Here is a 17816-nt window from a genome sequence, read left to right on the forward strand (position 1 = left end):
CACATTTTCTCATGCCTAATGCCTCTACACATGTAATTCTGTGAACTTGTGTTGCCCTCCCTGAAGTTCTTCACCAGGAGAACTCCTAGGCAGCTTTTAAATCTCAGGTCCGCACTACTGCCTGTGCAAAGCCTTCTTAAACTACTCCAAGTAGCCCCAGAGCCTGTACCTTACAGAGAATTGCATTAAACAGTGATTATACCATATTTGAAGTGTTTGCTCAATTGTCTTGCCATCAGACAGGAGACTTCATTAGGTCAGAAATTATTCTATATCTGGGCACAAAGCATACAATACTTATCTGTTCAAATGAATTTTAAAAATCCAGATCCAACTAAATTAATGTTATATATATTTGAGAGAATATATGTGCAATTGAGCTTGAAATTTTTAATTTGTTCTTCCTTGATTTTTAAAAGCAAATTGTTCTGCCACTAAAAAATTAAGAAACAAATCCTGGACTACAAAAATAAAACCCTCAGTTTCAAGAAGAAAACATTTAATAAGTAATGTAACACAATCAGGATAGTGCTATACCAATAATACTTGCCACTGTGAACGTCTGACTCTGTTCTATTCATAAATCAAACATACATAAAAAGAATGAGTTCTCAAAGAAATACCATTTGAAAAGAAACAAGTAAGAAAGCCAAACTAGCCCTGAAAACCATTCCACTTGGCTAGAACAGCTTTCAAAGACATAGACTCAGCTGCCTCGGTTTAAATTCTCTTCTTACCTGACCAATTATCTTTCTGGTTTCTAGCCCCATGTTCTGCCTTTCATCTCAATGGCAGATACACCATGTTTAAACCTCTTTAAACAGTTTAAATCTACTCTTAGTGGTATATAGCTCTTTAGAGAAAGTTTCTAATTAATCCAATAAAAAATAAATCGATGGTTCTCAATCACAAACTAAAGCAGTTCTCAAAGACTTTGGTTTCACAACCCATTTAACATTTATAACTTGAGGACTCTAAAGAACTTCTTATTTATGTGAGTTATAACTATTGACATTTACCATATTATAAATAAAAACTGAAAAGATTATGAATTCATTTAAAAATAATAAGCCATTACATAATAACATATAGTTATAAAAATAGCTATATTTTTAAACAAAAAGTTGTAGTGAGAAAAGTCGCATGGTTTTACATTCTTACAAATCTCTTTAACGTCTCACTTAGTAGAAGACAGTTGGATTAGCATATCTGCTTCTGCCTTCAACCTGTTGAGATACGTTGTTTTAACTGAAGTACATGATGAAAATCTGATCTCACTATAGATATACAATTGGAAAAGGGGGGAGCATTTTCATTGCCTTTTCATGAAATTATAGATATTATATCAAACTCAACAAGTGGAAGTTTCTTAAAGATAGTTGCATCGTGGAATCTGAAACCCTATGAATGAATTTTTCATACAAACTAAAATCAATTAGTCCATCTTGCACTTTAAATGGACCCTTTAGACATGTATGTTTTTCATCATCCATTGGAAATATTGCTTTATTGAATTATGCAAATCTTCCAAATGTCAAGTCATTTCATTATTTAATATCAAAACTCACATCTGTTAATATTACCACCAATGTCATCAGAAAAGTCTTAAAGTACTACTGGGAAGCTATCAATCTCAAGGTGACAAACACAAGTTTTCCAAAATTCTACCCAAGAGTTCAAATTTTATCACTGGCAACAAATATTGCCAGTTGCTTTTCCTTGAAGTGGTTTTGTTGAAGTGTCTACCAAACAACGAAATCTGAATAATGATAGTCTGTGATTCTTCTTAGTAAAAATAGTTTTCCAGAAAAAAGCAACTAGCTCAGCTCACAACCCAAACATCTCCACAAGTACTTTTCCTTGAAACAATCAGCCTACTTCAGTATGCAGAAATGCTGCAGGTATACTTCCTCTGCTGTTGCACAAAATATTAAAGAGACATGCTCACGGGTTGAAGTTCATTAAAATTTAAAACTTCCTACTTCATCAAGGGAATTCTTAAGTAAAAACTGGCAATTTTTTTCTTTCATTTTGCTTACTGTGAGTGCATGGTAGTGAAGAACACAGTGACTACTACTACAGTCTGGTGCCACTGCCTTGAATCATGCTAAGGCAGCCAGCTATTCTTAGCCACTATTGCTTTTGCACCAGCAATGTAAATGTCAACAAAAGGAAAAATCAAATAATGCTTAGTATTATTAAGAAAATCATTTTGACTTTTTGAGAACCAGTGATTTAGAATATGGCCGGGCGTGGTGGCTCACGCCTGTAATCCCAGCACTTTGGGAGGCCGAGGTGGGCGGATCACAAGGTCAGGAGATCGAGACCATGGTGAAACCCCGTCTCTACTAAAAATAGAAAAAAAAAAAAATTAGCCGGGCGCAGGGGCGGGCGCCTGTAGTCCCAGCTACTCGGGAGGCTGAGGCAGGAGAATGGCGTGAACCCGGGAGGCGGAGCTTGCAGTAAGCCGAGATTGCGCCACTGCACTCCAGCCTGGGCGACAGAGCGAGACTCGTCTCAAAAAAAAAAAAAAAAAAAAAAAAATAGAATACAACAAAAACAAGAAGTAACATCAAATGAGGAAATAATATACACTCAGAAACTGAAAGGAGGAAATGATCATGAAATACACGTTAAGTCCTAGCCAGCTGAATGAAGATATCATCAACATAATAAACTAAGCTCATTTCAGAAGCACCAACATTCTGGACCTCATTTTTTATCTACACTAATGTGCCTTTTTAAAAAAAACTGAATCAATGATGTTTTCTTTTATAGTGACAGCTGTTATAGTCTGCTATTTTTAACAATGCTGCCCAGACTAGAGTAAGTTGGTTTGATTATAACCTACAAAACTGGACAGTGAGCCATGAGTATCTCCATGCTATCTTTTATATTAAACAAGGTAACTAGAAGACAAATTAACACAAGCACACTTACAAAAGGACTAGGTTTATTAGAACGGAAACTGCTTTCAGGGTAATTTCACCTAATGCTGTGAAGTCTGTCATGAAAATTTCTCTTCCATTGGTCACATGAATCAACATATTAAAGTTCCCAGCTACAGAGATAATTCTAACATGATGCTTATTGTTTATAAATTTCAAGATATAGACCCAATTGCCATTTAATCAAAACAAATTTTAAGTTTGATTGAGTTAATATAACAGCTCTTGAAGTATGATATAAAACAAAAAGTTTAACAAATCAGATTATGTAAAATACTAAGGAGTATTATTTTAATGTATTTGGTAGATTTCCTAGTATATAAAAGAAACATATTATAAATACTACTACAAACAGTAAGCCTTTAATTTGCCTTTTGCGAAGCTTGAAATTTCAATATGTTGTACAGGACAGTAGTCTAGAGGTACCTCCAGAGCTACAACAGAGGTGAAACAAATTAAAGCTCAGAGGAACATCTCCTGTCAAGGTTCTGAATTCAAAAGAAAAAATCCACTTTATTGCTTTTTACATTCCAAAACCACCACTATCAGAGAGGAACTGCTTAATTCAGAAACTAATGAACTCTAGAACTAAAGTCAAAAGGGTAACCCAAATCTGGAAGTTATCTGTAGATCATACTCTAAGCTTCGTAAGAACAGTGAATCATGTTTGTTTACCCTACAAACATCCAGCATCATCCAGTACAGTGATTGCCACAAGAAGACACTCAAATATTTAGTGAATGAATAAATGACTACAGGTGAGGAAAAGGAAATAATAGTAAAGGGGGAAAACACAAATTACATTTCCATATTTTCTAAAAGGATGGCATGCCATCAAATGGACTCCACCAAAAGCACAAGCATACACAAGAAAATGTTTATGTAGTTGAATATAATTAATCATGCATACCCACCAGGCTTGATGTCCTTGTAAACAAAGTTTTCCAAGCCATATATGAACTCCCCTGAATGTGTGCCTGCATCCACATGGCAGCAATAACCAAAATGCAAAGCAATTTAAAGACACCTTTAATTTCACATGTAAAATATACCTAAATTTAATTTCAAATAATTAGAAATCATGTAACGGGATAATTAAAATTTGGTGACACCAAAACTATTTCTAAGGAAATACTCACAGTGACACCATTTTCGTTCTTTCAACACACAAACTTCTTAACAATTAAAATTATAGTAATCATTTCAAATTATGTGAGGTAGGTAAATATCAATTACAGCTAATGGTTCACTGAAATTTTTGACAAGTTTTCAAACAGTGCAAAAATCCGCTATTTTTGGTCTCTTTTTGCATGCCATTTTGCCCATTTTCAGAATAAAATATTACTGTGATACTTCACAGTAATTTTAGAGTCGGCTGAAATGACCTCATCTTACTTTAGTGTGATCTGGTCCCTTTAGATACACTGTCTGAATCCTTTATATCCATTCTCATTAATGATGGCTAGATAGCATCTTCCACTTCGTTCTCCAAATCCAGTCTATTCTAGACAACACTGCAAGTTTAACTTTCTTAAATCATAGCTCTGATCATGTCATTCCTTGGACTCTTAAAGAAAAAAAAAAGGAATACTTACTCCCCGGCTGGCTACAGATGAAAGTTCACATTGTACAGGGTTAAGAATACAAGATCTAGAGCCAGAACAGGTTCAAATTCTAGCTCTACTATTTTCTAACTGTGTGACCTAGAACAAGTTATTTAACTTTCACTTAATTCATATAAAGTATTTTGGAGAGTGACTGGTGAATAGTAAATGCTCAATAAACGTCAGCTACTTTCACTGTCATTACCACTAACATCATCAGAGCATGCAAATCTCTTAAAATTGACCTAAACTTAGCTTTCCAACCCTACATCCAACTACTCTCTATCGGACTCCCAAACTGTTAGCTGACCCCACAGATGCTCTATGATTCACACCTTCACTGTCTCCTCTACCTATGCCTTCTCTCCTTTCTGCAGATCCATCCTTTAAATCCAGTTGAAATATACACCTTCACAGTGTCTACCCTGATCTCTTTGGCCGAATATGACATGTTCTTTCTGAACTCCCATAAAACTGTCTGTGTCTCCCTGATGGGACTCAACACTTTCTCTTGCTTATTATTATGCAAATTTCTTATTTGCTCAATTAAAATGTAAGGTCTTTGACAGGAAGGTCCAAGGACTCTCTAATTTTTCTGCTTGTAGACTGGCATCAGATTTTTTTCAAAAGAGCCTGGAAGCTAGAAAACATTGCCTTCAAAATTCTAATATTTAACCTAGCATTCTAACCCCAGACAAATCAAACAAGTGTAGAAGTAAAACACAAAGACATTCAGCCTTGAAAGAATTTTCGAAATTATATCCAGTGCATCAATTCTTAAAAGCTTCTAGATGTGCTCTAGGAAAACAAATGAGTATACTAAGGAAGCAAAAAAGGCAAAGGGCCCGGGAAACATGAAATTAAATATAAATGAGCAATTAAGACCAGTCCTAAGATGACAACTGTGCAGCTGGTCTAAAAAACGATCAGTTCAGAGGGGGAACTCCAGGAGACAACAGGGTGGTAGACAGTACCAATAGATGGGTTTACACGACTGGAAAACACTATCAATACTCATATAGCAGACAAATTTCATGTAGCATGTGAAACAGAATTAAAGATAAATTTACATAGAAGACTAAGCAAATAAGAAAGCAGCATTTACAAATTCAAGAAAAACAAAAGGTTGTATAAGAAAGGAAATACAGTCGTAGTACATTGATATGATTTGGATATTAGTCCCCTTCAAATTTCATGTTCAAATGTGATTCCCAGTGTTGGAGGTGGGGCCTCATGTGAAGTGACTACATCATGGGGGTGGGTCCATGCCTACTTCCACTTCACCTTCTGCCATGACTAAAAGCTTCCTGAGACCCTCACCAGGAGCAAGTGCTGGCACCATGCTTCCTATACAGCCTACAGAACTGTGAGCCAATTAAAACTCTTTTCTTCATAAATTATCCAGTCTCAGGTATTCCTTTATAGCAATGCAAAAACTGCCTAACACACATATCATCTGACCTGCGCAGTGAATAATAATCGCATTGTCATAGTAATCTAAGTAGTGACTAGTAATTGGCCAAAAATTACGATATATCCGTATCATGAGAAAATGGGAAGGAGAATTCAGGGTGCAAGGAGATAGTAAGAGAAGTACACTCCTGGACTACCATAACAGGAAGTCCCAGATAATGCCCTATATTAATGAACTAGGTTAATGACACAATGTTAACATTGGTAAAAAATATTACTAACTCAAAGGAGTTGGTGTGGAGAGTAGCAAAGGATGAAACAAGGGACTGCCATTTTTTATCATGTCCCTTTGCCAAAAGTATTGATTTTCAAGTGTGTGTACATATTACTTTGATAAAATCCAACACCTTAAGTACAGAATCTAGCATTTGCAAATCTTTTGGCCTTACTGGTAATTTAATCTTTCTCTTTATGATAGCCTTCCAGAAAAATAAACTCACTCCAATGAAATAAAAGGATAAAAATATCAGAGTTTATTTTTACACTTAAGCAAATTTTCTAGAAATGAACTCACAGTTTTATTTCAATTTTATTTTATTCCTATATGATAGTGGGAAACGGTATATTTTTACCAAATAAAACAAGCTAAGTCAAAATCCTTTTTATGAGCAGATTAGCAAGATAATTTTGTTTTCATTTTTATCATCTGCTGCTTAGAGTGGAATCATCTCCTCTCCTTCCCTCTCTGAGTCCCTATACATGTGCAATGGTGCTTTTGTGCTTTTAATATTAACAAACAAGTAGAAAAATAAAGTATAATTAATAACTATTAATAATGGTAAAATAAAGGTCAGGGTTGTCCTCTATCATTCACGTGAATAATATTATTTGAAGATGTGACCCATATCCATAGAAATGAGAAAATAATACTGCAACATTATTAAATGTGTTTCTTAACAGTTAAGAAAGAAAATTTAAATATACTTCCCAATTCCTGAATTCATCTTTTAGTCTCAAAACTTTTTTTGACAAATATAACATGTTAAAACTGAGTATTAAAACAGTTTTACTTTTTGAATTTTAATTCTATATGAAAAAAACTTAAATTTTATCATCCAAGAAGCTACAATGTCATTACTATATACAGCATACGCCTAACAGTTCTATTTATACAAAATTAATATTACAGATGTACATCCTTTATATCAAATCATTCATAATAGCCTCTTTGTCAGACCCAAATGTCTGTTTTCTCAGCACTGAAGACCCAGGAGTCAAAATTTCCTAAGTCTGAGTACAAAATGTGTGCATAATAATCACATTACCAATTAAACTGTCAATCATGAAAACAAACGAGACTACATACCACGCCTTTTCTTACAGGTGACTGAAAACACTAAAATACTCTTTAGACAAATACAAGCTATGCTCCATCTTTCAAAAAGGAGGAATTTAAGATTTGTTTCTAAATAATATATGTAACATTATGTAATTGTAAATGATAAATGCATAATTATATGTTATATCAATATCTAAATACACATCAATATATACCTAATGATGAATATACATATGTTAATATCCTAATCTGAATAGTTTCAAGAAAAAAATGAAATTCTAGTGCTCTAGTCTTCATTTTTATAGGACTGCTTTTACATATATTAGCCAAAACTGAATATAAAGAAAAAAATCACACTTAATTGTCATGAAACAAAACCATTCTCGGCTTGCTTTTTTGCCATGCAAAAGTAATACAAATAAAGAAAACTGTTTTCCTAAAAATATAGATACTTAAGCTTCAGCAGAAAGACAAAATAAGCTTATGTGTGAAAAATAAGGGAAAAAAATGTTGAGGCTTTTAGAAAATTTCTTCCATTATGGTAACCTCTGTACATTTAAATAGTTTAGTAACTTTTAATAAAAGAATCAATATTTCTGCTTAAGAAAAAAATACTTGGAGCAAGAATTTAAAACTTTGATTAAAAACTTTAAGGAACAAGCTATTTTTAAAAAAGATTTCTAATTGATTCAATTAAATGATAACAGCTTAAGCTAGGAAAAGAAATCTTATATCTAAATATAATTAACATCATTTCTAACTCAATATTTGCTTCATCTTTCGAGAGAGACCATCTTCATCATAAAAATATATACACATGCCACCAAACAACACAAAAATTATATAAAATGCTAATAACTCATATACCCTAATCAGCAATTGCTAATTGACTTAAAAGAGATAAACATTAGAAGTCTGGAAAAGTCCTTCAATTCATCACCCTATAGACTACTCTTTTTCATCATATCCTTGTTCTTGCTCTATAAACCAAATCAAAGTCATCAGATTTATTTTTAGATAAAAACAAAAATGTAAACGTAAGACAAGATGTTAAAATGTTAAAACCTGAAGAATCAAGTTTTGCTTTGTTTTTTTTGTTTTTTTAATATCCTGTACAATGCGAAGGGAGGCAGCTAGGACTAGAATTACAGCAGCATTTCCTCTAAACATAATTTCACTATAGCATTATGCTTAACCTCATTATCCAGCAAGAACACAGGTAAACATGCACACAAAGAAACTGTTAACATTTGCCCAAAATAAACAGACGTGCAAATACAGAAAATTTGGAAAGTCTCCTAAAGTAGCACAATAAAAATGACTAATGAAGAAAGGTGGAAAAATCAAATTAGCAACATGATAAAACACTTACAGAAAAAAAGGCAATTACTTTTTCCTAAAAGTGAGTCATGAAAATATAACCAATATTTTGAGATTTAAAAAAAATGTATTTCTTTAGAACTTCAACTTACGAAGGCTTATGAAAGCATCTTCTTTAAAGGATATTAAATATATCTAAAATACAGGTATGTCTAAGTTTATCTCAAACAAACTTTTTACCTTTTTCTGCTGCTTTTTGAAGGGCTTCTTCAATTCGGGATAGCTCTTTCTGTTTAACATCCTGCAAGGATTTTTCTTCTTTTTCAGCATCATACTTAATACCTAAAAATATAGTCAATTCACACAAAAATAAATGGAATTCATAAATAAACGGAAAAAGTTCAGCCGCATTATGATTGTGTAAGTGTGTAATCTTGCTGCAATACAAAAATACTTTCACATTTTTAGTTTTATGAAATGTTTAAACATAAATTATTCCTATTCACTTACAAAAAACTTAAATACAAAAAGGAGGAGGGAGGAAAAGAAATTACAGGTAGAAAGGCAGGTAGGAAAAAGGGAGAGAGCAGAAGGGTGAGAACAAAGATAAGAAGTAGAAACAGAAGTAAGACAGAAAGTACACCAGAATATTGCTCTGTCAATGGTAAATTTTGAGTAACTACAAAATAATTTAATATCCAATACTACCTGGGACCAATATAGATTGATTTTTTAAACTTTCAGAAAGTCAGAATATGCGTCAACAATCATAAAATACATAAGCCCTTTTTATCTAGTAACGTCATTTCTGATTATGCAATCTAAGGAAATAACACAAAAGAATAAAAAAGATCTATAATGACGTATTTATAGTATTGACTACAAAGACATATTTATACTACTGACTATAGTATTGACTAGTATTTTTAGTATTAACTATAAAGCAAAAAATAGTAGGTAGCCCACAACAGAATACCATAAAGCCTTTCAAAACTGTCACTGTCACCGTGAAAGCTGTGAAACATATCAAAAATGTATATAATAAAAGGCCAAGTCAATGTTGTATATATAATGTGGTAACAGCTACTGAAAATCAGGTATGCATAAGCTAAAGACTGAAGAGCAAAATAAAATTTTATTTGTACAATGGTTGAGCAATTGTACATTCTCAATTTTTCCCTAAAACATCCAAACTTTTCTTAACATTATATTGTTACTATACATGAAAAAAGTAAAGATATTAAACATCACTACTTTAAAACATTAAAAATTAAAATACTATCATTTCTAAGGAAAAAATTACCAATTTTACACATTTTTGAGAGAACATTCACTCAAAATCAGAAGCAACAAAATAGGAAAAAAATAAATTTTTGAATCTTGAAATCTGGAGATTAACACATCAGGATATTTTTAAAGATTTATTTAGGCCGGGTGCGGTGGCTCACGCCTGTAACCCCAGCACTTTGGGAGGCCAAGACGTGCAGATCACGAGGTCAGGAGATCAAGACCATCCTGGTTAACACGGTGAAACCCCGTCTTTACTAAAAATACAAAAAAAAAAATTAGCCGGGCGTAGGGGCGGGCGCCTGTAGTCCCAGCTACACGGGAGGCTGAGGCAGGAGAATGGCGTGGACCCGGGGAACGGAGCTTGCAGTGAGCTGAGATACGGCCACTGCACTCCAGCCTGGGCGACACAGCGAGACTCTGTCTCAAAAAAAAAAAAAAAGATTTATTTTACTTCATTTATTATCAGTAAATCTGCCTAATGCAGCTCAACAGGAAGCCTTAGTTGCAAAACAAGTACTCATAGAAAATAGAATAAATTGCAAAAATGAATTAAATTTTCAACAACAAAAATACTTTATACACAAATGTGGTAAGACATATGTGCATATATATATAAAATGTATGCATATATGTGCATCTATGTATGATTCATTTATTTAAATTACCTTCTACCTTAATAAATACATGTATTAAAATACTTAACTCAGGTAACAATTTAACTTCAATGTGATGTTACTGAATGGTTATAACCTAAAATAACGTACTTGCTCCAGGGACAACAAGCAGGTATAATCCTTCTAGAGTCGCAACAACTGCTTCTCCATAAAGGTTTTTCCAAGGAATCTTCAAAGTTAATTTATCTAAAGAAACATAATTTCAACCTTAAATTTTTACTTGACTGCTCAAGAAGACATAAATTTCTCACTTTCCATTAAGAGAAAAAGCATAAAAAACTCTTCATGCATATAGTATGTATATCACTCAGAAAAAATGAAAAAACTCCAACACTAAAGTTTACAAAGGTCTTTTCCACATAATATTACTATTAAGTGAATATTCACATTGTAATCTCTATTTTTCAATATAAAATATTTTGATAACCATTATCCATTTAATATTCAAAAACTGTAAAATGAATAAGTCAGCTATTATTTCAATCCTGAAAAAAAGCAAAGTCAGCCCTAGATAAGTTAAATTAATTGCTTAAGTCTATCTAGTGAGTTAAGCAGTGATGAGATTATTAGTAAGGATGCTGAACCAGATTTGGTGCACGACAACAGCTGATAGTCTTAATATTGCATATGCTCTTCTATCCACATCAACAAATAAATCTTTACAGATCAACAGTAAAATAATATCTGTACAAGCTACCAGGAATTGAAGCAGTAACACAGAGAAGAGATGCAAAGGAACTTTGTGCAAAGGGAATTTTGACAGCATATCAAATTGTCACAACAGGAAGAGGCTAGCTCTAAAGGCAAGGCATACTGTACTATGAATAGTGTTAGGAGTCACAGGCAACTCAGACCAGTTATATTCCAAATATCTTACTTATAAATCACTTAGAAGACAGAACTCCAAGTTCTCTCTTGGAAACAATGGTATTCATGTCAGGTCCTCCTGAGATGAGCCCACAAAAACTTTTACTCAGGACACAGATGAACTATGGCCCTAATCCATTACTGTCCCAAGTTTGGGGTTTTATGGGGGAAAAGCCGGTTCAGGGCAGACAAGAGAAGACCAAAGGGGCATGCTCTCAGCTAAATTTTGAAACAAGCAAAACCTATCAAATCTTTCCATGTTTCTTTCCCTAATCTCTAGTATTCCCTCTTTCCAGGTCTCCAGGCAGCAAAATGTCCCCAATCTGCCTTGCTATAGCAATTCTATCCAAACCTTTCCTACACATAAGTTTTACATGTTCCAAAATAAAATACCTTCCTTCATCATAATTTTTAAAATTATATTTAAAATCTATAGGTCTCTCAGAGATACTAATCAAGATTTTCAGAAGAAAAGAATTTGATTCAACTAAGTCATGCTTGTATGTGAGTAATTAAGTTGCTTACACCACCAGAATCACTGGTGGTTTTTCATTTAAAATCATTTTTAAATGAAAATGCTCAAAGTTCAAAGAACTGAAAAACAGTATAACAAACTAAAGAGAAAATAAAATAATGCAATGTAAGACAGAATATTTGAGGTCACCTAGATGGATATGTAGGAAAGCCAGTTTTACCAGGTATCTATTCCCAAGGTTAAAATATCAAATGATTTCTCCATTTAGATTTTCAATTCTCTTCAGCTTGTAAACCTGCTGAGTTTCTTAAATGGCTTGCATGTCAAGGGAAGTCTACAACGTTCTGGGTCATTTCTAAGTCCAATGATTTTATATTTACAATGGGTACTGTTACATTTGTAATTATCTCAAAATCTCCTAACAAAATTTATTTGATTGCCTTCTTGGTGAGCATAAGATTGAAAAAGTGGGAAATGTCCCTTTAACTAGCACACCAGAAAGGGACTGTCTGTTCCCTAAACCTTTTCTTCTCTACATTAATACTCATTATCCCCCCATCCCTCATAAACTTCCTAGAATTGTGTTTTTTATATATTACCCCCTCCTATTATAGATGAGGAAATTTTTTAAATTTTTTAAATTTTTAAGAAAAAGGGTAACTCAAGGGCACCCACAAATATGTCTAGCTCTTAGAAAAACAAATCACACTTGAGCTTAATTAAGCCACACTGACCCTATAGGTTAGATACAATATTTTAACCTAAGGAGAAATTTAACAACTAATATAAATGCTCTGTAAACCAAAAAAAAGGTAGTTATAAAGACAATATACTTTGCATGCTTATTTGTAAAGGGTCTCTCATTAACTCACTGGGTAGCACTGAAGGAAGTCATTAAGTCTTTGTGTACTTTAAAAGCAAAAACAACAAATTCTGAACCATTAGAAACCTCCTCCAAAATATAAATCTAGTTGTAAGAATATAATAAGTAATGCAAAATTTCTGTAGTCAGCTATAATTCATCCAAGACACTGGAAATACACTTTTCATCTATGTTCTAATTTTAGATGTCTATAACTTCCTTGAAGACAAAGATATCACCTTCATCCTTGCATCTCTCACAGCACTTGCATAATCTTGTACATAACACGTGCATAAATATTTCAAAAGTAAAATAACAAATGAATGGCTACAACTTCTATATTCTAGGATTTCAGTTAAGCATATAGGGCCACAATACTTCTAGAGCACTGCTACACATCACCACCACATTCAGAGCTATTTAACAAACAAAAAAGATGCCACATGCCTAAACTTGCTTTTCATCTAAGAAAATTTATCCTGTTTCAAGAGACAAAAACATAAAAATATTCTTATATATTAAAAGGAAACATATATGTCATATAAAATGACCCAAACAGAATTATCCAAATAATTGCTAAGAGATGCTAGAGTAGTGAAAGACAAAGCCTTCCTATAATACAGAATATTGAATAAAGAATAAAAGTGATATGGTGTAATAGCAGGGTGATGAAGTTGGAAGAAAAGATGTAGCATAAGTAAAATTGTAAGAGTAAGTCATTTTGGGTTGTAATTTATATATTTTTTAAAGTAAATCCTAAATATAAAACCTGAAACTATAAAATTCCTAGAGGAAAAACTCATCCGGACATCAGCCTAGGCAAAGAATTTATGACAAAGACCCTAAAAGCAAATGCAAGAAAAACAAAATTAAACAAATGGGACTTAACTAAGAAGCTTCTAGGCCAAGCGTAGTGACTCACACCTGTAATCCCAGCATTTTAGGAGGCCAAGGCAGGTAGATCACTTGAGCCAAGGAGTTCAAGAATGGCATGGGCAACATGATGAAACCCTATCTCTACAAAAAACACAAATATGAGCCAAGCATGGTGACACACCTGTCGTTTCAGCAACTTGGGAGGCAGAGGTGAGAGCATCCCTTGTGCCCAGGAAGTTGAGGCTGCAGTAAGCCATGACTGTGCCACTACATTCCAGGCTGGGCAACAGAGCAAGACTTTGTCTCTAAATTAATTAATTAATTTTTAAAAAGTAAAAATAAAAATCATCTGCACAGCAAAAGAAATAATCAACAGAGTAAACAGACAACCTATAGAAGGGTAGAAAATATTTGCAAATTATGCCTCCAACAAAGGACAAATATCCAGAATCTACAAGCAACTCAAACAACTGAACAAGAAGAAAACAACCCCATTAAAAACAGCAAAGTACATAAACAAACATTTCTCAAGAAATACAAGCAGCCAACAAACACATGAAAAAATGTTCAACATAACAAATTATCAGAGAAATACAAATTTAAACCACACTGAGATACTATCTTACACCAGCTAGAAAGGTTATTATTAAAAAACCAAAAAATAACAGATATTGGCATGGATAGAGAGGAAAGGGACCAGTTGTGTACTGTTGGTGAAAATGTAGACTAGTTTAACCTCTATGGAAAACAGTATGGAGATATCTCAAGGAACTAAAAATAGAAACAGCAATCCCACTACTGAGTACCCAAAAGAAAATAAATCATTATATAAAAAGACACCTGCACTCATATGTTTAAACAGCACTATCCACAATAGCAAAGTCACGCAACCAACCTAAGTGTCCATTAACAGTTGACTGGATAAAGAAAATGTGATACATATATATCATGGAATAGTATGCAGCCATAAAAAAAGAATGGAATCATGTCCCCTACAGCAAGATGGATGAAGCTGGAGGCCATTATCTTAAGTAAATCAACTCAAAGGTGGAAAATCTAATATTGTATGTTCTCACTTGTAAGTAGGAGCTAAACAATGGGTACACATAGACATAAAGATGCATAGTGGCCTTTGCAGTATACTGAGCTCCACAGAGACATTGCCAGGGCAAGCAAGAGACAGGAATTAATAACCAGAACACATAAGGAACTCAAACAACTCTATAGGAAAAAATCTAATAATCTGATTTAAAAATGGGCAAAAGATCTGAATAGACATTTCTCAAAAGAAGACATACAAATGGCAAACAGGTATATGAAAAGGTGCTCAACATCACATCATCAGAGAAATGTAAATCAAAACTATAATGAGTTACCATCTCAACTCAGTAAAAATGGCTTTTATCCAAAAGATAGACAATAACAAATGCTAGCAAGGATGAAGAGAAAAGGAAGACCTTGTACACTGTTGGTGGCAATGTAAATTATTACGGCCACTATGAAGAACAATTTGGGGGTTCCTCAAAAAACTAAAAATAGAACTACCAGCCAGGCTCAGAGGCTCACGCCTGTAATCCCAGCACTTTGGGATGCTGAGCCAGGCAGATCACAAAGTGAGGAGATCGAGACCATCCAAACACAGTGAAACCCCATCTCTACTAAAAATACAAAAAAGTAGCCGGGCATGGTGGCAGGTGCTTGTAGTGCCATCTACTTAGGAGGCTGAGGCAGGAGAATGGTGTGAACCCGGGAGGCGGAGCTTGCAGTGAGCCGAGATCGTGCCACTGCACTCCAGCCTGAGCAACAGAGTGAGACTCCATCTAAAATAAAAACAACAAAAAAAAAACAAAAAAAAAAAACAGAACTACCATATGATCCACCAATCCCACTGCGAGGTATATATCCAAAAGAAAGGAAATCAGTATATTGAAGATATACCTGTACTCTCATGTTTAATGCAGCACTATTCACAATAGCCAAGATTTGGAAGCAACCTAAGTGTCCATCAATAGATGAATGGTTAAAGAAATGTGGTACATATACACAGTGGAGTACTATTCAGCCATAACAAGGAATGAGATCCTGCCATTTGCAACAACGTGGATGGAACTGGAGGTCATTATGTTAAGTGAAATAAGCCAGGCACAAACAGACAAACTTCACATGTTCTCACTTATTTGTGGGAACTAAAAATTAAAACAATTGAACTCATGGAGACAGAGAGTAGAACAATGGTTACCAGAGGCTGGGAAGGGTAACAGGGGAGGATGGTTAATGAATATAAAAATATAGCTAGATGAAATGAATAAGACCTAGTATTTGATGGCACAATAGGGTGACTACAGTCAACAATAATTGATTGTACATTTAAAAATAACTAAAAGAGTATTAATTAGATTATTTGTAACACAAAGAAAGGATAAATACTTTGAGGTGACAGAAACCTCATTTACCCTGATGTGATTATTACACACTGCATGCCTGTATCAAAATATCTCATGTACACCATAAATATATATACCTACTATGTATCCACAAAAATTAAAAACAAAAAAATTTAATGGAAATAATAGACACTGGGGACTCCAAAAAGGGGTAGAGATTGAAGGAGGGGGGTGAGGGTTGAAAGATTACCTGCTGGATACAAAGTTCAATATCTGAGTGACAGATGCACTAGAAAGCCAATCCCTACTGTCACTCAATATATCCATGTAACAAACATACACATCAACAACCTAAATCCAAAATTTTTAAAAATATAAATTAAATAAATAAATAAAAATAAAAACCAGATAGCATGGACTAGATGGGAAGACTTGGTAGATTAAATTTCCTATTGAAAAATGTATTCAACAAAGATATATATTTACTTAGAGATGGTCTTAAGTGTAGGAGTTTAACTGCAAAGAGAGAGACTTTGTACTTACCAAAACATATCCTCCATACCACATTGCTGCATAATATATCAAGTGAAAATGGTTGAACAAAACATGAAGGAAATAAGCTACATTTACAGTTTATCTACTAGAGTTTGCAAATTATACTACTTTTACATTTAAAGAAAAAGCACATAAAACTTGGAAATCTAATTTGAAAATGAAGGTATGTTTTGTGTGGTGGAACCAAAGCCTGAAGACTGCAATTGCAGTTCAAATACCCTTCTATTTTCTACCTCGTCATAAAAAAATAGAAGTATGTACGTTTTATATGTAATATACATTAGGCTCAGAACTCGACAAGCTCTAATTAACATACGCAAAAAAAAAAAACTCTCATACTTTTAGTCAAATTTTTTTATGTTAAATAACACAAGCAAAATAGAAAACGGAAAGGACTAAGAACAATTCAAATGAAGACTAAAGTACTTACCAATTTGGCCAGCCTTGACTTTAAAAGGAACATCCAATTCACTCTTCAGAAGAAAGAGAAAATGTAAAGGACATCTTAAATTATTAAGCCAACCCAAAAATAACTTTTGTGTGATCATTTAAATACACATCTCTAAAGAAAAAAAAAAACAAATTTTCCATATTTGAATAATTCATAAAGGACATGTTTTATAGCCCAAAAAACGTTTTATAGGCCTGGTGTGGTGGCTCACACCTGTAATCCCAGCACTTTGGGAAGCTGAGGAGGGTGGATCACCTGAGGTCAGGAGTTCGAGACCAGCCTGGCCAACATGGGAAAACCCCATCTCTAGCCTGGTGTGGGGTGGCAGGTGCCTGTAATCCCAGCTAATCAGGAGGCTGAGGCAGGAGAATCGCTTGAACCCAGGAGGCGGAGGTTGCAGTGAGCTGGGATCGCGCCATTGTACTCCAGCCTGGGTGACAAGACGAAACTCTGCCTCAAAAAAAAATTTATAACTTAAGCTTTGACTTTAAAGAAAGAATTCACAAGAGAAACAAAATGATAAATAGGAAAAATAGAAAAAGTTTGTAAATAACCAGGTAAACTGGTTACTTGTTTTAAGTAAACCAAATCAAATGGAAATTAAAATCAAATCAAATGAATTTAAACACATGGACAATGTTTATCTGAAATACTAGAACAGAAAAAAGAAGAGTCTTTTTGCATAAATTAGTTGAAAACAATACTGAACAACAGTTCTCTCTCAAATATTTAGTAAATGAATAAATTTAAAAAATCTT

General features: G+C 33.8%; 1 protein-coding gene across 7 annotated transcripts in view; it reads right to left on the reverse strand.

Moving 5' to 3' along the window:
- The window catches only part of VPS13C (vacuolar protein sorting 13 homolog C), a 189598-nt gene that overhangs the window by 156523 nt on the left and 15259 nt on the right, over positions 1–17816 (reverse strand). For 3 of the 7 annotated variants that reach the window (XM_005559700.4, XM_073995944.1, XM_045395561.3), the window contains exons 3-6: positions 17038–17080; positions 10679–10774; positions 8865–8966; positions 3863–3925 (exon numbers count right to left, since the gene is read on the reverse strand). In XM_005559700.4, the coding sequence (XP_005559757.3) occupies positions 3863–3925; positions 8865–8966; positions 10679–10774; positions 17038–17080 (304 nt within the window). Of the gene's footprint in view, positions 1–3862; positions 3926–8864; positions 8967–10678; positions 10775–17037; positions 17081–17816 lie in introns of those variants that run through there. The other 4 variants (XM_005559702.4, XM_015452896.4, XM_045395562.3 and 1 more) reach the window with 2 other exon arrangements.

The sequence above is a fragment of the Macaca fascicularis genome, chromosome 7, assembly GCF_037993035.2.
Source record: "Macaca fascicularis isolate 582-1 chromosome 7, T2T-MFA8v1.1".
NCBI lineage: Eukaryota > Metazoa > Chordata > Mammalia > Primates > Cercopithecidae > Macaca > Macaca fascicularis.